The sequence below is a fragment of the Oncorhynchus tshawytscha genome, linkage group LG07 (assembly GCF_018296145.1).
Source record: "Oncorhynchus tshawytscha isolate Ot180627B linkage group LG07, Otsh_v2.0, whole genome shotgun sequence".
Classification (NCBI taxonomy): Eukaryota; Metazoa; Chordata; class Actinopteri; order Salmoniformes; family Salmonidae; genus Oncorhynchus; species Oncorhynchus tshawytscha.
Window position 1 is genome coordinate 38,080,364 of NC_056435.1, and position 25,135 is coordinate 38,105,498.

Sequence of the window (25,135 nt, forward strand, 5' to 3'; positions counted from 1 at the left end):
CCCCTTTGGCTGGTTGGCCAGGCCTTGGTGAATTATTTTTGCTTACGTCGGAATCACATGTGGTTGACGCATGTTTACAAACATTGGATGAGATCACATGGTGGTGGGACCCAGTTTACCGTAAACCATTCGAATTAAGCATAAATTAGTGCTCGTCAGCTTGTAGTCCTAAAAACCGAAATGAGTTACCCCTGGTTCGTTCAGACATTCCTATGGGGAACGTTGATGGAGTTTTGGGATAAACACCGAAAATAAAGTCTAAGGGTAACACAGGTTTAGGAGATTTTATACGTTTTGTTCTATGAGATATCTGTCAATCAACAAATGCTTCAAAAAGTTAGCTGATTTAAGATGATCTCATAGAACTAAAAACCTATAAGATCTCCTAAACCTGTGTTTACCATAGACCGTATTTTCGGTGTTCATCAAAAAACTTTCAGAAACCCCATCAATTGTCCATCTAGCCATGCAGGATTTACTGCCTACAAACATACGGCATTACTATTGCGCTTTATAGAGCTCGCCAGACTGTAGTCCTAAAAAACGGAAATGAAACCTCTGGTTCGTTCCGCCATTGCTATGGCATTGTGAATGCAGAAAATAAGGTCTGAGGTTAACACAGGTTTAAGAGATCTTGTGCATTTTGTTCTATATTATAATAATAACAGTCAGTTAAAACATGACCTGTATGAATTATGAGGCCATTATGTGCTTATTTTGATTATATAAATGCTTCAATATTCACAAAAAGTAATATTAGCCGATGAATAATATATCAGAGAACAAAACGTATAGATCTCTCTAAGCCTGTGTTTACAACATACTTTATTTTCGGGATTTATCCAAAAACCCTACAAAATCCGATTAAATTCCGTTAGTGCCTACAAAAAGACGGCATTACCGTTGCTCTCTATACTAGTAGTTCTAAAGTATTATATAATCCCTTCGCCCTCAAAATAAACATATCCACATGGCTATACTATTGCCTTTAACGTGTTTATAATAGGCCTATGGGATTTTTATAAGCGTATAGTAGGAGGGTATAAGGTACAAAATAATTTTTCAGATATGAAAATATATTACATAAGTATTACACAATGTCTAATGTTCTTGGAGAAAGTGGTACTTGACGTTCTGTTCCCTCCTGTTTTGGTATGCAGGCAGCGTGAGGAAAAGTTGTGCCCGCGAGGGAGTTCGATTTAGCTCGCCCGGGTTTCACCCAAAGAAAGGAGCTTCCACGTGGTTAAAACTGATTTGCATTCGTTTTGAAACCGGACTGCCTCCCGGGAATGAGCCGGATGCCCCTTTGAATGCCGAAAACGAAGCCGGTGGGGGGGAAAAAGTGTATGTCAAGCATACGGAGTAATGAGTTTGGATTCGGTATTTTCACGTGCAAAAGTGTAAAAACGCATAAGCTGCCTTTCCAAGGAAAACTATTTTGAAAATATGAACATTAATTTGATGGAAAATACATGTTTTATATTTCTCAAAGATTCATCGTGCTGTTTTGTTGTCATTAAGACCTGGTGATTCTCGATTTCAGCAGGACGCTCCTCCCTCACCGCTTTTGTAATGTGCTGTTTTTAGCTTAGGTCACCCCGGTTCAGTCTAATCCAACTCCCTTAGTGTCCCTGAACTGTTATTGTAATTCCTTCTTCAATACAGCAGAGGGCAATATGATACAGAGTCGACATTGGCCTACACACGTTGCCATTACTTTGCTGCGTAGTTTGATTTGAACAACCATACGAAGTAATTATCATATCTCATTTTCTGATCGAAGGGTTTTGTCTGGCTTCGTGTGTTCTTTGCATCTCTATGCCTGTGCATTTTTACAACAAATGAAAATCAAAACACATTCATACGTTCATCATTTCAGCAGTGATTAAAAATCATTGCTGACATTTTTTCCATTACACAGATTTGTAGAATGAGAAAGTACTTGTCTGAGACTATCATATGTGCAATATATCAGTGGTTGTAGGAGGAGGCGTGTTGATGTAATAAGATTGAAAGTGTATGTCAAAGGAATGTGTTACGTTTCTAACAGCATCTATATAAAATTTTACATGCTGTTGACTAATGACTGAGAGCCCGGGGTGTCCTGAGAGAGGGGGTCACCCTAATGTAGTTTCCCGAACTCAGTCCTTGGGACCCCAAAGGGTGCATGTTTTTGTTTTTGCCCCAACACTACACAGCTCATTCAAATGACCAAAGCTTGATTAGATGACTATTTGAATCAGTTGTGTAGTGCTAGGGCAAAAAACAAAACGTGCACCCCAGTTTGAGAAACCTTGCCCTAATGGAAGGGTGGTCCTTCCAATCTGAGTCAGAGTGAGGTAAGAAGGGAGGGGCGACAGGGTTTTCCTCTTGTGTCTTTTGAGAATTGGGGATGGCTAGAAAACAGTTTTTCCCATTGCTCCTTACCTTATAGTATTTTATGCATGAGTCTCTGAGAAATGGATTCAAAATATTCTCTCTTACCCAGTACCCCTAAAATTAACTTCATGGTCAGCAGAAATGGGTGTATTGGGATAGACCTGATTGGTTGTAGGAGTCTTCTTTGTCTGCTCCTCTCTCCATGTCTGCACATGTGGCCCAGGAGATTGAACAGTCATGGTTCTACACCATTGATATCAATTAAGCAGATCAGTGGTACAATTTCTACTTCCCATTATTTGCTGTTTCAAGCTAAACAGTTACACTACTGGCTTTATAATCAGAGATTATTTTCCAACTCCTTATTTTAATTGGTTAAAGTTAGTACAAGAGATATAACTAATGATGGAGACAAATTTTGATTTATAGCTTGCCCTATAGCGATCCATAAATACAGTTTGGTAAATCATGTAATATTCTGATAATGTATGTCTGTACTGTTCTTCGGCTTGCAAGCCACCCCCCTTTGTCCTCCAAACATAACAATGATCATTATGGCCAAACAGTTCTATTTTTGTTCCATTGGACCAGAGGATATTTCTCCAAAAAGTACGATCTTTGTCATGTGCAGTTGCAAACCATAGACTTGCTTTTTTCTGGTGGTTTTGGAGCAGTGGCTTCTTCGTTGCTGAGCGGCCTTTCAGGTTATGTCGATATAGGACACATTTTACTGTGGATATAGATACTTTTGTGCCTGTTTCCTCCAGCATCTTCACAAGGTCCTTTGCTGTTGTTCTGGGATTGATTTGCACTTTTCACACCAAAGTACTTAGTCTTTAGGAGACAGAACGCGTCTCCTTCCTGAGCGGTATGACGACTGCGTGGTCCCATGGTATTTACCATGGGTACCGTGGTACCTTCATGCATTTGGAAATTGCTCCCAAGGATGAACCAGACTTGTGGAGAAGGTCTTGGCTGATTTTTATTTTTTATTTTCCCATGATGTCAAGCAAAGAGGCATTGAGTTTGAAGGTAGGCCTTGAAATACATCCACAGGTACACCTCAAATTTACTCAAATGATGTCAATTAGCCTATCAGAAGCTTCTAAAATCATGACATCATTTTATGAAATTTCCCAAGCTGTTTAAAGGCACAGTCAACTTAGTGTATGTAAACTTCTGACCCACTGGAATTGTGATACAGTGAAATAATCTGTCTGTAAACAATTGTTGGAAGAATTACTAGTGTCATGCACAAAGTTGATGAAACTGGCTCTCATGAGGACTGCCACAGGAAAGGAAAGACCCAGAGTTACCTCTGCTGCAGGGGATAAGTTCATTCACGAACCGACTTGCCAAAACTATAGTTTGTTAACAAGAAATTTGTGGAGTGGTTGAAAAACGAGTTTTAATGACTCCAACCTAAGTGTATGTAAACTTATGACTTCAACTGTATGTAATGGTGGCGTGCAACAATATACATTTTCCTATCTGTAAGAGCTACCCAATAGGCCTACACTAATTGTTGCATCTGAAATAGAAAATTATCCATCATATGAATTTGAAGTAATCAGTTTGAGTTGTAAAAAACCATGGGATTGGATTAGACCCACAGCAGACCGCTCCCTAATGAAACATACTTTGATAAATTAGATTTAGTTAGACCACTCTCGATTTTCCTTTGAGATTAATTGACTTCCTAGATAGTGGTACATTAGCAAACTCGGACTAATCACTTTACGACGCTTTTGTTTAAGCGGTAAAGATGTATGCAATACCACATGATATGTATGACGAGGGATATTCCAGGTTTTGTTTTTCTTTATATGGAGAGTTTAACTTTGTTGTATGATTTTTAACTATATTTACAGTCAGGTTCAAAATTATTGGCAGCCTTGATAAAGATGAGCAAAAAATACATTATAAAATAAATCATGCAAAACTACTGAGCTTTGTATGCAACAAAATAAAGGAAATTATATTATTTTATACTAATGCAATTTCTCAAATGTTTTTTTGTTGTTTAAAGAAGTAATACTTTTTTCTTAAGATTATTGGCACCCCTGTTTTCAAAACCTTACAATACCTCACCTTGCAAGGATAACAGCACTGAGCCTTTTTCTCAAATGTTTTTATGAGATTGGAGAACACATTGGGTAGGGATCTTAGACCATTCCTCCATACAGAATATTTCCAGATCCTTGATATCCTTTGTCTACTCTTATGGACTGTCATCTTTAATTCAAATAACAGGTTTTCAATGGGGTTCAAGTCTGGAGACTGAGATGGCCATTGAACATTTTAGATTTTGTGGTCAATTTATAATTCCTTTTTGTGTATTTTATTTTTTTGTTACTTTTACCACCTTCTCATGGTATCCAATTGGTCATTAAAATCTTGTCTCATCGCTGCAATTCCCGTACGGACTCTGTAGAGACGAAGGTCGAGAGCCGTGTGTCCTCCAAAACACAACCCAACCAAACCAAACCGCACTGCTTCTTGACACAATGCTCACTTAACCCGGAAGCCAGCTGCACCAACGTGTCGCAGGAAACACCATGTCAGCGTGCACTGCGCACGGCCCACCACAGGAGTTGCTAGTGCGCGATGGGACAAGGGCATCCCTGTCGGCCAAATCCTCCCCTAACCCGGATGACACTGGGCAAATTGTGCGCCGTCCCATGGGGCTCCCGGTCGCGGCCGGCTGTGACAGAGCCTGGACTCAAACCCAGAATCTCTAGAGGCACAGCTAACACTGTGATGCAGTGCATTAGACCACTGTGCCACTCGGGAGGACCCTTCTTTGTGTATTTTGATGTGTGCTTGTGGTTGTCTTGCTGGAAGATCCACTTGCGGCCAAGTTTCAGCCTCCTAGCAGAGGCTACCAGGTTTTTGGCTGAAATGTCCTGGTACCTTGTAAAGTTCATGATGCCGTTGACCTTAACAATTTCCCCGGGACCAGTGGAAGCAAAATATCCCAATAACATCAAAGATCCACCACCATATTTTACAGTAGGTATGAGGTACTTTTCTGAATATGCTTCAGTTTTTTAAAATGTGAAACCCACCACTGGTGTTTGTGGCTAAAGAGCTCTATTTTCATGTCATCTGATCATGGCACCGTCTGGAGTTTGCTGAACAGCTTTGGCACTTGGATTGGAACTAGTGCTCTGGTCAGATGACATTTAATATAATAGAGTTCTTTGGCCAAGCACACCAGTGATGGGTTTCATGTCGAAATAAGAATGCATAAGGGCAGAATACTTCCTATGACTTCTGTACAGGACACATTGTGCAGGGGTTGCTCTGCATACACCTCCCTGGTGATTTAAACATTAACACCCATAGTTGTTCCCTGGTCCATAGGGATCTACTTAAAGCCTGATGTAAGAACTTTTATAGTACAGATGTAGGATCTTAATTTAAACCAGTTTGCTACAGCAGGAAAAGAATCCTGCAGCAACAGGAAATGTGGATTATAATTAATGGACATTTTTGTAGGGGATGATACATTTTTCGTAAGGGAAATCATGTCTGAAATTTCAAAGTGGAAATTACAAACTTCAAAAGCCTTTTAAACCTCAAATATACTACAAGTTTGAAAGTTCTCCTGCAACAGGGTGATCAAATTTAAAATCCTACACCTGTACGAGGGCAGGCCCACTAACTATCATGCTATCCCTGTACCACAGATGCTCGTCAGTTCCCCATAGAATAGGGTAGATCTATTTCTGTATGGACTCTGCAGCAACAATTAACACATGTCATATCCATGACCATAAACAAACATTTGTGGCTGTCATATGATATCTAGAATGGTATTAGATGAATGGTATAGAAATATACATGATTAGCGTACACTGTCAGATAATTCAATGTCCAAAATAATGTCATCTATGGGTAAGTTCATCAGGCAATGCTAGTTAATACTGTAAACTGTATCTAGTTGAGAAACAAATGTATAGCCTTTGATACCTTTTTGATTACACATTAAACATTTGGTTTTATAAAGATGTTTTTTTTAAAGAAGCTCAAAACAGTTGTAGGTGTCATAAGAACCTCATTGGAATAATGCCTTCACTGTTCCTCATATGGGGTCTATAAAGAGATGGAAGTGTGTGCCATGCTTTGTGACATGGTCAGGCTAGTGTGACATGGTCAGAAAGACAAAAGAAACAGTAGCAACATTGACACAATCAGAATTTATGTGGGACACAGATATTACAAACTGAGAAAAAGGGCATATGTACACATGCAATATTGTATGAAAACAATCAGTCCTTAAAAAACAATAGCTAAAATACAGCTTTACTTTCATCCATGTATGTATGTTTCATGATGGACTGATTTATTGAGGACATAGTGTCTTTGAAATGTTGAATATGTTAGGGGTTTTGTCCAAATCTAGCGGCAGTGCACCATAGAGACTAATATTATTGATCAAATTCGCCACACGAAACTTGTCTGTCTGTTTTCCTGAATGATAAAATGAGTCTACCTGGTTCAGCATTCTCAAAGACACAGTGGTAAGTCAGAACAGAAAAAAACATGTTTAAAAAACTGTACAATAGAAAAGTTGTCTTGATAAATAGTGACACACTAAGCCTACTGTACATAATTCTGAAACAAACATACGGCAGCCCCTCACACAATTTATGACAGGCCTGGACTAAAGGCAACAGGATTCAACTCTGAGCTCTGCACTAGCCAGTCATATTGAGACTTATTTTAAAGCTGCCTATTCAACCTCTTCAAATGGTTCAAATTATCTCCATTAATTGAATCACTCTTTCTCCACTTCTGTTACCCAAATTTGACGTCTTACCTCGAACAGGCGAGTCAAAAAACAATCACATAAGATCATACAAACAAATGAACCAAGCAATCAATACTTTAAACTACAATGATCCTTTAGTTCAAATGAGTACATTTCAGATCTGCAAGTGTTTAAGATATAGCATATACCTTGATTTATACTTGAATTTGGAAATAGCAACACAAACAGTCAATTTTGGTGATCTGTTGCCCTTTCTTTGCTGTGATTATTGTTTCTGGACTGCAGTCTGTGTCCCAGCTGTCCAGTCCCCCAAACTGAGTTTAGGCTCCTTCTCTGATGCTACTGAAACCTAATAGAGGCCAGTGATCACAATCTCTTCTTCACATTACAGGCATCGTCGTCATCAGTTTCCTCATTGTCATCATCCTGGGGGTGGAGGGTTGGATCAGGTGGGGTTGGATGTTGAATCTGTGTCTGTGTCAGAGTGCAGTATCCCCAGGTAACTCTAAGGGGGAGAGATATTGGGAATGTGGTGATGGAGGAATGGGGCGGTGGGGGTGTCCTTCAGAGCTTGTTCACATTTCGGTGTCGGCAACGGGGGTCTGGGTGGCGGAGTGGCCGTTGGTGGGGGGCTTGTCCAGGGGCTCCTGTGGTTGCAGAGGGGCCACAGACACCAGGGTATTGGCCTGGTTCTCCTCATCCACCTGGAAACCCTCTTCGGCCTGCAGGCACAACAGAGGAACCATATAGATTAAATTAAAGAAACACTGATGGCAGGCTGGGATGGGCCATAAGTGTTAAGAGGTATAGAGCTTGGACTTACTACTGAAATATTGTGATAACAGTACAGATTCAACTGAAGGAATAGCAAACAACGGCACATCACATACAGTTTGCACTGAGTATTGAGTTTAGGACAGGTTTTATATAGTGGCAAGAAAAAGTATGTGAACCCTTTGGAATTACCTAGATTTTTGCATCAATTGGTCATAACATTTGATCTGATCTTCATCTAAGTCACACCAATAGACAAATACAGTCTGCTTAAACTAATAACACACAAACAATTATAGATTTCATGTCTTTATTGAACACACCGTGTAAACATTCACAGTGCAGGGTGGAAAAGTATGTGAACCCTTGGATTTAATAACTGTTTGACCCTCCTTTGGCAGCAATAACCTCAACCAAGCGGATCAGACCTGCACAACGGTCAGGAGGAATTCTGCTTAAACATGGGAATTCATTTTTCTGTCAATGATACTGTAGCAAGCTGTCCAGGCCCTGAGGCAGCAAATCAGCCCCAAACCATGATGCTGCCTCCACCATATTTTACAGTTGGGAATGAAGTTTTGATGTTGGTGTGCTGTGCCTTTTTTTCCTCCACACGTAGTGTTGTGTTCCTTCCTTACAAACAACTCAACTTTAGTTTCATCTGTCCACAGAATATTTTGCCAGTAGTGCTGTGGAACATTCAGGTGCTCGTTTGCATACTTCAGACGTGCAGCAATGTTTTTTTTTGGACAGCAGTGGCTTCTTCCGTGGTGTCCTTCCATGAAAACCATTCTTGTTTAGTGTTTTACATATAGTAAACTCGTCAACAGAGATGTTAGCATGTTACAGAGATTTCTGTAAATCTTTAGCTGAGACTAGGATTTTTCTTAACCTCATTGAGCATTCTGCGCTGTGCTCTTGCAGTCATCTTTGCAGGATGGCCACTCCTCAGGAGAGTAGCAACAGTGCTGAACTTTCTCTATTTGTAGACAATTTGTCTTGCTGTGGACTGATGAACATCAGGGCTTTTAGAGATACTTTTGTAACCCTTTCCAGCGTTATGTAAGTTAACTATTCTTAGTCTTCTGAGATCTCTTGGTTTTTGAGGCATGGTTCACATCAGGCAATGCTTCATGTGAATAGCAAACACTCACATTTTGTGAGTGTTTTTTATATTGCAAGGCAGTTCTAACCAGTATCTCCAATCTCATCTCAGTGATTGGACTTGCCTAGTTAAATAAAGGTTAAATAAAATTTAAAAAATTAAAAATGTAAATGTACAAATAAAACACAATCACTCTATGATGCAATGTAAACATGTATGGTGGAGATAGGGAGTCTGGGCTGAGGTTAGGAATGTTTTTGTCAATCAGATGAGATTGCGGTTAGTTTATGCGATGCCTATGACGATTGACTGTGAAAAGAAGACGCCAAAGGAAGGCAGTGCCATATACTTTTGTCTAAACCAGCATATGGGTGTGGCCCATATGAAAGCTATTTCAGACAATCTCGTGAGGCTTTTGTAGGAGAAAAAAAAATGTAACTTGTGGCCACCTGGTATGAGGATGAAATAGAAACAGCAGAGAAGACTTAGAGCTGTTTATGTGAGTGTGGGTTTGAGTGAGGAAGCAACCAAAGGATAACCTCACCTTAAATCCAGTCATAACATTTTAAATAGACAAGCAAGAGGTGCATCAACCACCCAGTCTTCCCAGTGAACTTGGTCCTTTACAGTTTTAGCTTTCTATGGGTCTCTCTCATATCATGACCACTCACCAGTCTCGCTCCCTTGGGTGGTGGGCGGTGGGTTTTCAGGTAGTAGCCTGCGATGAGAAGAATAGCCAGGAGCAGTCCAGTGAGCAGCAGGGAGACCAGCACTAGCTTGGAGTTCTTCCCCCAGCGAGGAACAGCTTCCTCAAAATCAATCTGGAGAGACGAGAGTTATACACGTTAATATCAGGAATTCAGGGTTTTCATAAATGTGAGGGGGACGCAGGGGGGACGGGGAAAAAAGTTCTAAATAGTTTTACAAGCAAAGAATCCACAATCCCTGCATGGCTGGAACTATACATGGTCTTTCTTACAAAATACCCTGTGTGAATTACAGCAGTCATCTGCATTTTTCTGGTATATATTGTATACTGTCACTAGTAATAGCAGGGCCTCTGATGCCATCTGGATCAGGATATTTTACCCCTAGACTGTAGAGCCGGGATAGGCAACTGGCAGCCCCCTTCAGTAGACCATGAACCAATTAAAACAGTCGGGGTCTCAACTTCCTGTTGAGAGTTAGAATAATAGAATATACAAGGTGCAATTTTAAAATTTGGTTGTGTAACTGTGTTGTTTTTGTCACACTGCTTTGCTTTATCTTGGCCAGGTCGCAGTTGTAAATGAGAACTTGTTCTCAGCTGGCCTACCTGCTTAAATAAAAGGTGAAATTAAAATAAAACAAATAAAACTCAATTAGCCTGTCAGCAATTTTATTTTAGATTGGTAAATTAGTTTAGCGGCCAGCTATCTAAACTTGTGGTAAGCATGGTTGAATTACTAACCAGGGTACTGCCCATTTGATCATCAGTTATCATGTTAAAAACTGCAAACATTTACCTCCACCCTATGGTAGAGTGTGTAGAACTGCAGTAAAATAGCTGTAAAACTACAAACGCAGACCCACATAATGAGTTATGTTTTTTTGTGGCCCCCATCAAAGTTGCCCATCCCGTATGTAGAGGATGACTATAGGCTTTCTGTACCCAGGGCTATCGTAAGGCTACACAGTATAGAGATAACTGACTGAGTGGAGAAAGGGCATAATCTCCCAACCCTCCACAGCAAAGTCTGAACACAAAGGTGCCATTGAACTGACTGACCAACATAATGAGAAAAGTGTGGCTGGGTGCAGCTCACTAAACTGTTTTTAGTCCTGCAAGGGGTGTAAGAGCGGGTGTAGAGATGCAGCACAGAGTGTCTAATGTCAAAAGGACAACATGGTTGGAGGGAGCATGAGAAGGATCACCCATTCCTCATTCCCGCTGGGAACACTCAACACCATGTCCACCGGGAAAAAAATGATTTTTTCTTCTTCTTCTGTTTGTCATGCAACATCTTCCCGGCAGCTTGGAGCCGTGAGTGAGGAATCATGTCTGTGGTGGAGGCGTGTCTTCTTGTTTATTTCACTGTGGTTAGATCAGGAGCCAAATCAGCACTGTGACTTTACCTCACTTACCACTGTGCACAAATTAAAGCCCTTTATTGTAGGTGTGACTGCAGTGGCCACTGAACATAATGTCTTTCTCATGACTCAGACATGGACGTGTACGTGGTGTGAATTCTGTGAACTTCATATGTGGAATTGGAATAATGTGTTGTTTTCCTGGTATTTAATTAGAAATAAAGAGACGTGAGACTCTACCTTGTCTTTTATATTGTCATTGTTGAACTTCTCTGCCATTCCTTTAGCATCAGCTGTAAGAAGAGAACATGTGATTTGGTTAATATTTTTTCAACAACAGACTATCAGAGTCATCCCACATAATTAAAAAGCAGAGGAGGAGGCTAACCTTCTATGTATTGGCCAAAGATCAGGATTTCATTAGAGTTGTCCTCCTGAAAGACCTCCAGTTTACAGTCGACCCCACACAGGTGCTCCAGAACACTTTCAATTTTAGACCTGGTCTCTTCCTGTGGAAAGACTAGTTGGATTAACAAAGTGTTTGCATTTGGGGTCTCTGTTTAGTCCTTGTCATTTAGATAACTGAAGTGGGAATTGTCTTCCTGAAATGTGCTCACATACAGTACATTAATGTGCATACACATTCACAACTATGGCTCTTTAGAAATGTATACCCTGAGAGGAACCTACCTCATCCCATCTTTCTTTCTTTCCCATAAGCAAAAAAATGATACCAAAACCTTGTGCAATTATACTCCACCCCATGTAACATGATCCAAATAGAGCCACCAGCCCCCACAGACAGCTCTGCTCAAACCCTTGATCCCAGCCCCAGAGTGGACAGCTGGCCTCATTACAAAGCTCACGGGCTCTGCCAAGGAAACTAGACCGCTCTCAAGGCCTCATCTGCTATGGCACTCAGAGCATGTAGAATATAATTCATGTACAGCACACAAACTATAATCTTTATGTTGAAAACAGTTTTATTCACTTCTCTTTTCCCTGAATCAACTTATTTCCGAGTACTCTCTGTAAGGGGTTAGAATTAAGGGGTTAGAATTGACTACTTTATGTTATCATTCAGGAATGTTCTATTAGAAGTTTGAGTAGTTGCTGTTAGCTCAAGGTAAAACATGTTTTGCCTCCAGCCCCTGATGCACCTATATTGTGTAGCGCACCATTTACCTCAGAATTGTATCAGTATTCATCAGTAATTTGTTTATAATTGAAAACATGTTTTTTTTTAAATCTAAATATGATCCTCATATAATTGGGGCGGCAGTGTAGCCTAGTGGTTAGAGCATTGGACTAGTAACTGAAAGGTTGCAAGTTCAAATCCCCGAGCTGACAAGGTACAAAATCTGTCATTCTGCCCTTGAACAGGCAGTTAACCCACTGTTCCTAGGCCGCCATTGAAAATAAGAATTTGTTCTTAACTGACTTGCCTAGTAAAATAAAGGTTAAAAAAAATAAAATACATGGATGTGTCATTAAGATCCCCCACATCAAAGGAAATGTGGTGTCTAACCCGGATGAAGCCGGCTTCTCACCCTCTCTGGACCTCTCTCCTGAAGGCATACCTTGAGTTGTAACAAACTATTTTGACTCCCCCTCCTCACCTGGCAGGCATAACTAGGGAGGAGAAGGGCTGGTGTGCCACTTGCCTCCTTGAAAACTGCCCACTGGAGACATTAATCACTGATGATTAATGAAGAGGAATTTCCTTCTTAGCTCATGAGCAATGATTTGAAAAGGGGCAAATTGAAAGTGGCATCTCTGTAAACAAACTCATTTTCCTTTTTCTTGTCATGATTTTGCTTCAAGACCCAATCATCTAACTTCTTACTCTGACCATCTTAGCTTCCGCTCACATTTTCCACCTTGAGACTACCCTCTGGATACAGTTTGAACTGAGGTGGACACTGCTGCCAAGAGGGTTTCCTGAATGTCAGATCAGGAAGGCAGTGGCTTTTCTTTTGGTGAGGTGTGTGTCCATACATGTGCGTGCATACCTGTGGCGTGGACAGTACTTACACAGCTGGACGAGGCCTTTAGTTTCAGACTCACTGCATCTCTGTCCTGGACCGCTTCTTTATCAACACACATCACACCAGCCTGTGGAGAGAGACCAGACCACTTCAGTTAGTGTGTGTCATTCATTCTGTACTTGGATTGGGTGATTTGGATGGTATAAAAAATACAAATAATATTATAATTTTTTTGGTACTTTTTACCCCTTTTTCTCCCCAATTTTGTGACATTCAATTGGGCGTTAGTCTTGTCCCATCGCTGCAACACAGTGCATGCTTAACGCGAAAGCCAGCCACACCAATGTGTCAGAGGAAACACCGTAACAACTGGTGACCGAAGTCAGCGTGCATGTGCCTGGCTCGCCACAAGGAGTCACTAGAGCGCAATGGGACAAGGACATTGCGGCCGGCCAAACCCTCCCCTAACCCAGACAACACTGGGCCAATTGTGTGCCGCATCATGGGTCTCCCGGTCGCGGCCAGCAGCGATATAGCCTAGGATTGAACCCGGGACTGTAGTGACACTGCGATGCAGTGCCTTAGACCGCTGCACCACTCGGGAGGCCCAATTTGGATGGAATTTTCACTGCACTCTAGGATCACCTCTGGAATGAGCACCATGTCACTTGACTGGAAGGTCAGAATCTGCTGGGGAGCCTGGGTCTCCTGGTCGTCGTCTGTGGTTGCTGCTTCACCAGCCTTCCCTGTGGCCTCCCTCATGTCTGTGGTCTCCTCTACCACCTTGGTGATTGGAGCCGCTGTGGTGTCATCTAAAATGTCTGAGAGGTCCAGTCCAGGAATACTGGGGAATATAATGATCTGGACAAAGGGTGTATCTGCTTCTGAAAAAAGGGTTAGGGTTTTAGGCCTATGTCCAATTGTATTTAATTCACTGTTGACAAAAAAATGATGGGATGAGCCTATAGGAAGGTATATAAATACAGCAACACCCATAGTGGCTCTGTGGAGATAATCTGCTAATGGACAAGTGTCTTACCTTCATCTGACAGTTGTGTAGGATCAATGTCATCCCCACGAATGACTCCAGCATCATTCACTGGCCGTGTGGGCCCAGTAACAACCTCATATTCTGCAACTACGCCACCTGGAAGAGAACAACAACTGGATAACTTATAGTATAACACTTGCATCCCAACATGTACTGTAGCTACTATGACAACTTTGTCACAACAACGATGTCCAATCCTGAAAGAGTAGAGTCGTCTGTGTCACTTATCTTGAGGGTTGCTATTCTAATTTACACCAAGCTACATGGTCATTTGTATTGACTTTTACATGACATTGAATTTCCATGCTATGCTCAACTGAGCCAGACCTATCCTGGCTTATATCACCACATTAATTCTACAGCATGTGTGCAAACAGACTTGACTTAGCACCTGGACTCGCAGAACTGATAGCAATCCTGCCACACCAATATATGCTGGTATTAGTAGTGATCCCAAGGGGGGTCTCATGGGCTGTGAATGTAATCTAGAGTGAGGTGTTTGTGTTAAACTAATGATGCCCGTCTCTAATAGACTCCACCCAGGGCCTGGCCTGAAATCAATTAGGCTCCATGCAGCACTAAAGAAGGGCCTGTAATTAATAGCCTAAATGTAGGATAAGTCTTCAGCTCAGCCTGTTCCAAGTTCAAGTTTATAGTCTTATTAGTCTCATGTACAGGATAAACATGGTATACACCGTCCAATGAAATCCTTACTTGCAGGCTCCTTCTCAACAATAATAAAATACAAGAATGCCAACAAATTAAATGGCTCAGTAGAATAGAATAAACATTTTAGCATCAGTATAATACAGGAAGGCACAAATTATTGGGGGGATTGTGGGCCAAGTGTTTAAATTGTGCACTATTAGCAATAGTAAATAAGAGTCTGGTAGCAGCAATTGTGTTCAAGTGTATAGCAGTCTGATGGCTTTTAGATAGAAACTGTTGCAGACCATGCTCCGATACCGTCTGTCCGATGGTAAGGTAGTGAACAGCTCATGAGTGGGGTCCTTGATGATGCTGCGGGACTACTTCCTCAGTAACTGTTTCAAGTAGATGTCTTGGATGCGTGGGAACACGGCCCCAGTGCAAATAAACGTTCTCTTGTCGCTGCCAGCCAGGGAGCCTGACCCCAGACACACTCTTGCTGGGATGGTAGGTACGAGCCCCCCAGGGAAATGTCTCTCTGGTCTAATGACAGACATTAATACATAGGCCTCTGTGTCATATACTGGAAATGGAAGTTATATTATTACACTCTTTAAAGTCTTAGTATGTGCATTCATGTCCTCATACCCAGTTAGCTATGTGGCTGGACAGATAAGATTCTTACTTCTTCAAAACTACTTAACTACTCATGTGGATTAATATACACTGAACAAACACATAAATGCAACATGTAACATGTTTGTCCCATGTTTCATGAGCCTCAGAACTGCAGACCGTGTGGATGGTGTCGTGTGGGCAAGCGGTTTGCTGATGTTCAACAATGTGAACAGAGTGTCCCATGACGGCAGTGGGCTTATGGTACGGGCAGGCATAAGCTATGGACAACGAATGCAATTGCATTTGATTGATGGCAATTTGAATGCATACAAATAAAGTGATGTGATTCTGTTGCCCATTGTGAGCTCCATTTTTTTGTAAGGTATCTGTGACCAACAGATGCATATCTGTATTCCCTGTCATGTGAAGTCCATAGGTTAGGGCCTAATGAATATATTTCAATTAACTTATTTCCTCATGAACTATAACTCAGTAAATCTTTTGAAATTGTTGCATGTTGCGTTTATATTTGTTTCAGTATAACACCTGCACCGCTTTCACACTCTCGAAAATGAACTTATAATTTCTAAACCCTTGAAGCATTTGATATTTCAATAAACCAACCATCAAATATGGTTTGTCTAAAGTCTTCTTTGCCAGGCGTTATGCTATAAGAGAGGTGCCACTCACTGCTAAAAGAGGGTAAGGATATCTCTCCAGTGTGTAACACCCATTATCCTCCAACAGGGTGAAACCATGGGCATATAAACGCCATGGCAAGTTTTAAAGTGAAATATAAGACCCTTGTGCCCGTCTGTGCCTGTAAGTGGGGACTTTTGAATGGGGGTCTTGATATATCACTGATACCCTTACATGGGGATGGCCATGTCTTTTAGACTAATGGGATTTGATACTGACTCCATCTCAGTCCCAGCTCTCATATGCCACGAAGAAGTAATAGGAGAGCTGTGCTTCCCTAGACAACACCAGTGCCCGTTTCAGACTCATTAGTCAGTAGAATACACAATATCAAATCATCTAGGTGAATTAAGTTTCCATCTAGCTAGCCTGTTAAACATCTGAACTCCTTGCTGAAATATACTACTGTTTACTGAAATTGTTGGCTCACAGTGATATTGAATTAATACTTTTTCTCCAAAAACGTGTTATTTTACTACTTCTACCCATCAGGCCCTCTGAGGTGAAAGCCTGTTTTACGTGAAGTGCCAGACTTAATAGTTTCTACTATTGAATGCTACTATTGTCAGCTACTACGGACAGTGCTAATACAGTGGAGACCATGCTGGGCAGTGTATGTTCAATAGACTAAACTGACATAGATAGTACTGGTATAAAAACACTAATAAGTCATGCGTCTGACTCCCTATTTCCTGAGATTGAACATGTTTACTGAGATACTAATGGCCCCCTCCTTTCCCTTTCCACTCCTTTCACACAACGTCATTACCTCACCCACTAGGCATTATGATAATTCTGTAGATCTCATTACGACTCTCTCCTCCCTCCCTGTCATTTCTCCATACAGTAACACATTGTTGTTTTCTGGTTAAAGCCACATAAGTCTTGTCCAAGCAAGAACAGGTCATAGCCATTCTAAAAGAAAAGTGTGAAGAATCATTGGCAGGGTTTTGGATAGGCTACTGTATCACTATAGGTTGGACATTTCTGACTGTCTTTCCACCGTGTTTGCTTGTGGAATTGAACATTTACAGTCAGTTGTTGCAGTGTGTTAAATGCTGTGTGTTGCATTGATTGGATTGGCTAAATCCGTATGATGAGCAGGTGTCAAACAGTCAGCGTGCTGTGTAAACAGATGAGTCAACAGTACTGAGGGAGGTTCTCACACTGGTATACGTAGGCTAGCAACTGTTAATACAGGTGTCATTTGAGTTTGGTTTTTCCTGCAGTTTTGTGGCAGTTTAATTGTGTTTACTAATGGATGCCCTGAAGCCCAAGGCAAAAAAAGAGGAGACTACGGATTATCTTGTTTGAATGACTTAGGATCTCGTTTAAGCGACTTCGTAAAAAATATACAGAGTATTTACACCCCTTGACTTTTTCCATGTTTTGTTGTGTTACAGCCTGAATTTAAAATGGATAACATTTCGATTTTGTGTCACTGGCCTACACACAATACCCCATATTGTCAAAGTGGAATTATGTTTTTAGAAATTTGTTCAAATTCATTAAAAATGAAAAAATGAAATGTCTTGAGTCAATACGTACTCAAACCCTTTGTTTTGACAAGCCTAAATAAGTTCAGGAGTACAAATTTGCATAACAAGTCACTTAATAAGTTCCATGGACTCACTCTGTGTGCAACAATAGTGTTTAACATGATTTTTTTCTGACTAACTCATCTCTGTACCCTACACATACGATGATCTGTAAGGTCCATCAGTCACGCAGTGAATGTCAAACACAGATTCAACCACAAAAACCAGGGAGGTTTTCCAATGCCTCGCAAAGAAGGGCATCTATTAGTAGATGGTTCAAATAAAAGAAGCAGACTTTTAATATCCCGTTGAGCATGGTGAAGTTATTAATTACACTTTGGATGGTGTATCAATACACCCAGTCACTACAAAGACACAGGTGTCCTTTCTAACTTCCTGTTTCCAACAAGGCTCTAAAGTAAAACTGCAAAAAATGTGACAAAGAAATTCCCTTTATGTCCTGAATACACAGTATTATGTTTGGGACAAATCCAACACAACACATCACTGAGTACCGCTCTTCATATTTTCAAGCATGGTGGTGGCTGCATCATGTTATGAGTATGCTTGTCATCAGCATGGACTAGAGTTTGTTAGGATAAAATAAAAGGAATAGTGCTAAGTACAGGCAAAATCCTAGGGGAAAACCAGGTTCAGTCTTCTTTCCAACAGAAACTGTGAGACAAATTCACCTTTCAGCAGGACAATAACCTAAAACACAAGGCCAAATATACTCTGGAGTTGCTTACCAAGATGTCATTGAATGTTCCTGAGTGGCCTAGCTAGAGTTGTGTCTTAAATCGTCTTAAAAATCTATGGCAAGACTTGAAAATGACTGTCTAGCAATAATCAACAACCAACTTGACAGAGCTTGAAGAATAAAAAAAGTATAATGTGCTGTAATCGCAGATGTTATTGCTGCCAAAGGTCTTGACTCAAGGGGTTGAATACTTATCTAGTCAAGATACAGTATATTTGTGTTATTTTTTAAAATTATTATTATAATTTTATTTTTTACAATTGATCAAATTTTTATTCCATTTTGACAGAGTATTTTGTGTAGATCGTTGACAAAAAAACGACAATTAAATCAATTTTAATCCCACCTAGTAACACAACAAAATGTGTAAAAAGTCAAGGGGTGTGAATACTTTCTGAAGGCACTGTATTAACACTGAGAACACCTTCCTAATACTCTGTTGCACGTCCTTTTGCTACCAGCCTCAATTTGTCGGACTTGGACTCTACAATGTGTTGCCTGACACCTACTATCATACTCCGTTCAAAGGCACTTAAATATTTCGTCTTGCACATTGACCCTCTGAATGGCACACATACACAATGCATGTCTCAAGGCTAAAAATTCCTCCCCTTCATCTACACTGATTAAAGTGGATTTAAGGGATCATAGCTTTTGCCTGGATTCACCTAGTCAGTGTACTGTCATGGAAAGAGCAGGTGTTAATATGTATATACACTACCGCTCAAAAGTTTGGGGTCACTTAGAAGTGTCCTTGTTTTTGAAAGAGAAGCAAATATTTTGTCCATTAAAACAACATCAACTTGATCAGAAATACAGTGTAGACATGGTTAATGTTGTAAATGACTATTGTAGCTGGAAACGGCTGATTTTTAATGGAATATCTACATAGGCATACAGAGGCCCATTATCAGCAACCATCACTCCTGTGTTCCAATGGCACGTTATATTAGCTAATCCAAGTTTGACATTTTAAAAGGCTAATTGATCATTAGAAAACCCTTTTGCAATTATGTTAGCACAGCTAACAACTGTTGTTCTGATTAAAGAAGCAATAAAACCGGCCTTTAGACTGGTTGATTAGTTGGCGCATCAGCATTTGTGGGTTCGATCACAGGCTCAAAATGGCCAGAAACAAATAACTTTCTTATGAAGCTCATCAGTCTATTCTTGTTCTGAGAAATGAAGGCTATTCCATGCGGGGAATTGCCAAGAAACTGAAGATCTCGTACAGCGCTGTGTACTACTCCCTTCACAGAACAGTACAAACGGTATCTAACCAGAATAGAAAGAGGAGTGGGAGGCCCCGGTGCACATCTGAGCAAGAGGACAAGTACATTAGATTGTCATGTTTGAGAAACAGATGCCTCACACGTCCTCAACTGGCAGCTTCATTAAATAATACCCGCAAAACACCAGTCTCAATGTCAACAGTGAAGAGGCGACTCTGGGATGCTGGACTTCTAGGCAGAGTTCCTCCTTCTATTGTCTGTGTTCTTTTGCCCATCTTAATATTTTCTTTTTATTGGCCAGTCTGAGATGTGGCTTTTTCTAAGAAACTCTGCCTAGAAGTCCAGCATCCTGGAGTTGCCTCTTCACTGTTGACGTTGAGACGGGTGTTTTGCGGGTACTATTTAATGAAGCCGCTTACATAGGATGAGAAACAATACTCCGAGCCACAGCTCCATGCTACTTGTCAGACAGAGAACTGATACTATATACTCGTTGTTGGGATGGGATTGGCTCGGGGGGGTTCAGTCGGTAGCTTTTGACCATTCGTTTAGATTCTTCATGTCTTGCCCATTGTTAAAATATTTTTGGTCCAAATTGGATGTTAGGTACTATATTTATTGAATATTATATGAAGCGTATAAATTAAAATGGCCAATTTTTGGATGCAATCAATTGGCTTAATTTCTCAGAGATCAAATTATATTTCAACAAAATAATGTTTCATGAATGTTAATCTTAACAGAAACGATTTCAGAACAATCTTAGATGGTGGGTGTCAATTCTCGTTCTTGAGCTTTTAGAGGTGGAACGATGCTGAATAAAACCTCACTCTACTGGCGATTCTAGTCACTCTTCAGGTTTCTCTTGTGTGTGACACTATAGTACATCTCTCCTAGTGGACCTAAGGAATTTGCGTCTGAAAGTGCTGCTTTTAGTGGCTGAGGAATGTGACATTGGACCTCAGTCCCTCGGGGTATAAACACAGCATTGCAGCTCTTGCCTCTGAAACAGCAGAATCCTGACCTGCCAACTTCATCTCTGTCTCTGTCCCAGAACCAACCCAGTCATCTTTTCCCTGGCATTAAACCCAGAAAGAGGATGAAGGATCTCATGTTTTCAATCAGGCCCTAATGCTGCACCCATGGCTGCCCCACCCTGCGGTTATGACAGCTAAGTGCTGGGGACTTCAGTCAGGATTCAGTACACACGACATCTGTTTCTACTTGTGTATGTATTTCACTCCACCGATTGTCCGTTACAGTTTCACTGCTGTATACATTACCTTAACTGTTCCTGTCTGGACAGAGTAAATAAGAAAACGTCTGGACATAGATTCAGTCCTAAGAGAATCACAAGGAGATCTCATATCTCCTGCAGACTAATTACTAACATGCCTCTGGAGGTGATATTGAATAACAGTCATGTCCAGACTGGACTAAACAATATCAGGACACTCAAATGGAAAGGTGAACTTGCCTTTAACAAAAAAACAGAATGCTTTTACATTTAGAATGATTCATTTATTTTGGTTTAAAAAAAAAATTTAACAAAAAACGGGGGGTGAAAGATATAGTTAAGTACTGAGGAGAGAACTGGGTGGAAAAGCAGCCTGCTTCTCATTAGGAATAGCCCAAAATTATTATCACAAGTCCATGTGTTGTCTCTGAGATAAAACCAAATCTGCTTAATTCTGTTACGGGGTGGCAGGTAGCCTAGTGGTTAGAGCGTTGGGCCAGTAACCAAAAGGTTGCTAGATCGAATCCCCGAGTTCTGCCTCCGAGTTCTACCTCCGAGTTCTGCCTCCGAGTTCTGCCTCCGAGTTCTGCCTCCGAGTTCTGCCTCTGAGTTCTGCCTCTGAGCAAGGCAGAGGCCATTGTAAATAAGAATTTGTTCTTAACTGACTTGCCTAATAAAATAAATGTGTGTATACCTGAGTAGGTATTTACAAGCAACCCCTTGCTCAGATTGGGTGCTGTGTTTCAGCCGTAGGTCATTTTGTTGGACATGTTCCTATGTGAGTGTTCAGTAGATGTTGCTAAAACAATATCTATGATTCACATAATTACAGGCCCTGAGGTCAGGTCGACTTCTTTCTGAAACTAGTAAGCCTCCTTAACCAAGGAAAAGCATATGGCTTAAATCCTTTGTAGTGTGTTCACAAACACAACCTCTAGAAATGTTAGTTAGAGACTTCAGTTAAGAAAACAAGGTGGTTTAACTCAAATTCAAACTTAGACCGGCAGGCATTTACAATCTCATCATGTGAAGCTGTAATAAGGTGGAGAGATTGCAGATGAGATCCATCTATGCTCTGTTTTGTTTAGTTGAACTTTTAGAGGTGACATTAAAAAGTTACAATTGCATCAAGTTTTGGGGTTCCACAACACCTTAGTAGATTCCCTCATCCTGATGTTTGGCTGTAGCTCTTTGAATCGTTTCTCTAACCCCATCTCTCACAAGCCCCTCCTACTACAGCTACTGTATGCCAGTGTCTTTTAGTTCTGACTCAATCCAGCGTACTACAGTAATTCTGCGTAGTGCTAACATAATACAGCCCTCTCTCTTCCACATCTCTAAAGTTGATGGTAGCACCTAGCGATAAAACAAATGGTATAAATATGAATTTGTTTGAAAGCAAAAAAACTTGTCTCTTCCCAGGAAGTACGGTCTTTAAACAAACTATAGACTGCTTTGTTCTTATCCCTTCTTTTCTCACTCTCGCCATCTTTCTCCCTCTCTGTTTCTCTGTCCCTACTGTACCTCTTGCTTCTCCTGTTGCTTTTCCACCTCTTGCACCCATGCATTCTCACTCGCACTGCTTGGAACAACTGTAAGGTACCAGTAATTTATGTCAGCTAGCTTGGCATGGCATTGTGATGTTCATCTTTTCATTGAATGGTGAATTATATTAAATAAGTGTCCATGCATTCTTAAGATTCAAGATTTTGTAAGATACAATACCAGTCAAAAGTTTGGACACACCTACTCATTCAAGGGTTTTATCTTTATTTTGACTGTTTTCTACATTGTAGAATAATAGTGAAGACATCAAAACTATTAAATAACACATTTGGAATCATATAGTAATGAAAAAAGTGTTAAACAAATCCAAATATATTTTACATTTGAGATTCTTAAAAGTAGCCACCCTTTGCCTTGATGACAGCTTTGCACACTCTTGGCATTCTCTCAACCACCTTCATGAGGTAGTCACCTGGAATGCATTTCAATTAACAGGTGTGCCTTGTTAAAAGTACATTTGTGGAATTTATTTCCTTCTTAATGCATTTGAGCCAATCAGTTGTGTTGTGACAAGGTAGGGTGGTATACAGAAGATAGCCCTATGGCTACCACAAAATTCTGCAGCGATACCATCTGGTATGTGCTTAGTGGGACTGTCATTTGTTTTTCAACAGGACAATGACCCAACACAGCTCCGGGCTGTGTGAGGGCTATTTGACCAAGAAGAGCGGTGGAGTGCTGCATGAGATGACCCGGCCTCCAAAATCACCCAACCTCAACCCAATTGAGATGGTTTGGGATTAGTGGGACCACAGAGTGAAGGAAAAGAAGCCAACAAGTGCTCAGCATATGTGGGAAATCCTTCAAAACTGTTGGAAAACCATTCCAGGTGAAACTGGTTGAGAGAATGCCAAGAGTGTGCAAAGTTATCGTCAATGCAAAATTGGTGGATACCTTTAAGAATCTAAAATCTAAAATATATTTGGATTTGTTTAACACTTTTTTGGTTAAGACATTATTCCATATCTGTTATTTCATAGTTTTGATGTCTTCACTATACAATGTAGAAAATAATCCAAATAAAGAAAAACCCTTGAATGAGTAGGTGTGTCCAAACTTTTGACTGGTACTGTATACTGATTCCTTTTCAACATGAATCTACATGCATGTGTTCCTCAGACCGAGGTACTTTCCATAGCTGAACCAGCTGTCTTCTACTCGTAGAAATAGAATCTGATACTTCCACTACCATTGACATAATCTGTAATAAATCCCATGAACATGGCATGAGTTTGAGATGAAACTAATTACTATCTCAATATGTCATCCTCCACAGCAACAAAAGTCTAATGCAATTAAGTACAACATAAATAACTGCTATTGTTGTAATGTTAGTTTATGTGCAGTTTGGTGTTGCCATCAGAACAAAGACACATGGCTCAAAGTTCAAGTGAAGTCTCTTGTCATTGGCAGGAAATGTGATAGATCAGACACAGATAGTACAGGATTGGGAGGTTTAGCCTGCTATCAGGCATGTTTCCAGTGTTTATGTTTCAGACAATAAATTCTAATCTGCAATGTAAAGACTAGTCTATACTCTAGGCACAGTGACTGCAAAGATACTTCTGAAGAGTCTCTACCCTGACCCTTCCTGTCTCTGCAGATGGCCATGCTTTCTTTCAACTTCAGCTTGGAAAGCATGGATGTATGAATTTTGACTTACCGTGAAGGAGTGTGGCGATGAAAAGCAAAGCGAAAGCTATCATTTTGTGGGTCTCAGTCATTCTCCTTTTGGATGCTGCTGCTAACATTCTCCTCCTGTCCAGTGTGAATGTGTGACAGAGAAGGAGGGTTTCCTCCTATCTTGAGCGGGGCGGATAAAGCGCCACTTTTGCTCTGGCACTTTTATATGGCTCTCCTCCCTCGCTGAGGCTCAACCCCACACCCCTTCTCTCACTGGTTAATTAACCCTTCCTTAGTGCCCCCTACTGTGGGGGAGGGGGGGTAAGGCAGAAGGAGGGGGAAGAGGAGAAAAATGGGGTGTATAGTTGAACATAGTTTGAAAATCTGTTATTTTGTTATACAAATTATATTGGCTAATTATTCAAAGTTAGAATGCCTGCGGTTCATAAAATGAAATGTCTATAATGAGTGGCTATAACTTCACATTGTGAAGTTGTTCAATTCTTTTGTGACCCCAGATCACGCCTAAAAGTGTTTGTAGGGAAGCAGTCATTCTGCACACAATGGAAGGTAGACTGTGGGCCATTTGTGTGTTAATGGCCTTATGCAGATGCACTGAGTTAAAATACGCTTTTAAGATGCTAGCCAAAACATTGGTGTGACCTGTTATTAAGCTAAAAATAAGACCTTCCTACAGAAGCCTTTACATTTGTATTTTTTGATGCTGGAGAAACAGGCCCGTAACCTGATACCTAATGTCCCCTGTCCCTGCTTTGGCCTCGATTCCCCTCTCTCCCTTCATCCATTTCCTCCCTTTCCCTCAACCCCCATCCCCCATCCCCCTAACCAAACCCCTATCAGTAACATTCAATGAAAACAGCAGCCGCTGAGGTGGATAGTTGGCTTCTTGCTGCTTCTCAGCCTGAGCTTTGCCCTCATCCTGGGAGGAGGGGTTGATGGAGTAGGACTGGGGGGTTGATGGGGTAGGACTGGGGGAGTTGATGGGGTAGGACTGGGGGGTTGATGGAGTAGGACTGGGGGTTGATGGAGTAGGACTGGGGGTTGATGGA

At 40.9% G+C, this 25,135-nt stretch overlaps 1 protein-coding gene across 2 annotated transcripts; it reads right to left on the reverse strand.

Annotated features, from left to right (window-relative positions):
• Nucleotides 1–6,562: 6,562 nt before the first annotated feature.
• Nucleotides 6,563–24,276, reverse strand: LOC112254461 (hematopoietic progenitor cell antigen CD34). Of its 2 annotated transcripts, none has more exons than XM_024427078.2 (8): nt 24,106–24,276; nt 14,133–14,240; nt 13,739–13,974; nt 13,140–13,220; nt 11,494–11,614; nt 11,346–11,398; nt 9,707–9,856; nt 6,563–7,878 (listed from the first exon to the last, which is right to left on the reverse strand). In XM_024427078.2, the coding sequence occupies exons 1-8, from the start codon at nt 24,191–24,193 to the stop codon at nt 7,732–7,734; spliced, it is 984 nt and encodes a 327-aa protein (XP_024282846.1). In that variant the 5' UTR covers nt 24,194–24,276; the 3' UTR covers nt 6,563–7,731. The 2 variants fall into 2 exon arrangements, with proteins under 2 accessions (XP_024282846.1, XP_024282845.1); XM_024427077.2 differs by having other exon boundaries at nt 13,739–13,977.
• Nucleotides 24,277–25,135: the final 859 nt, after the last annotated feature.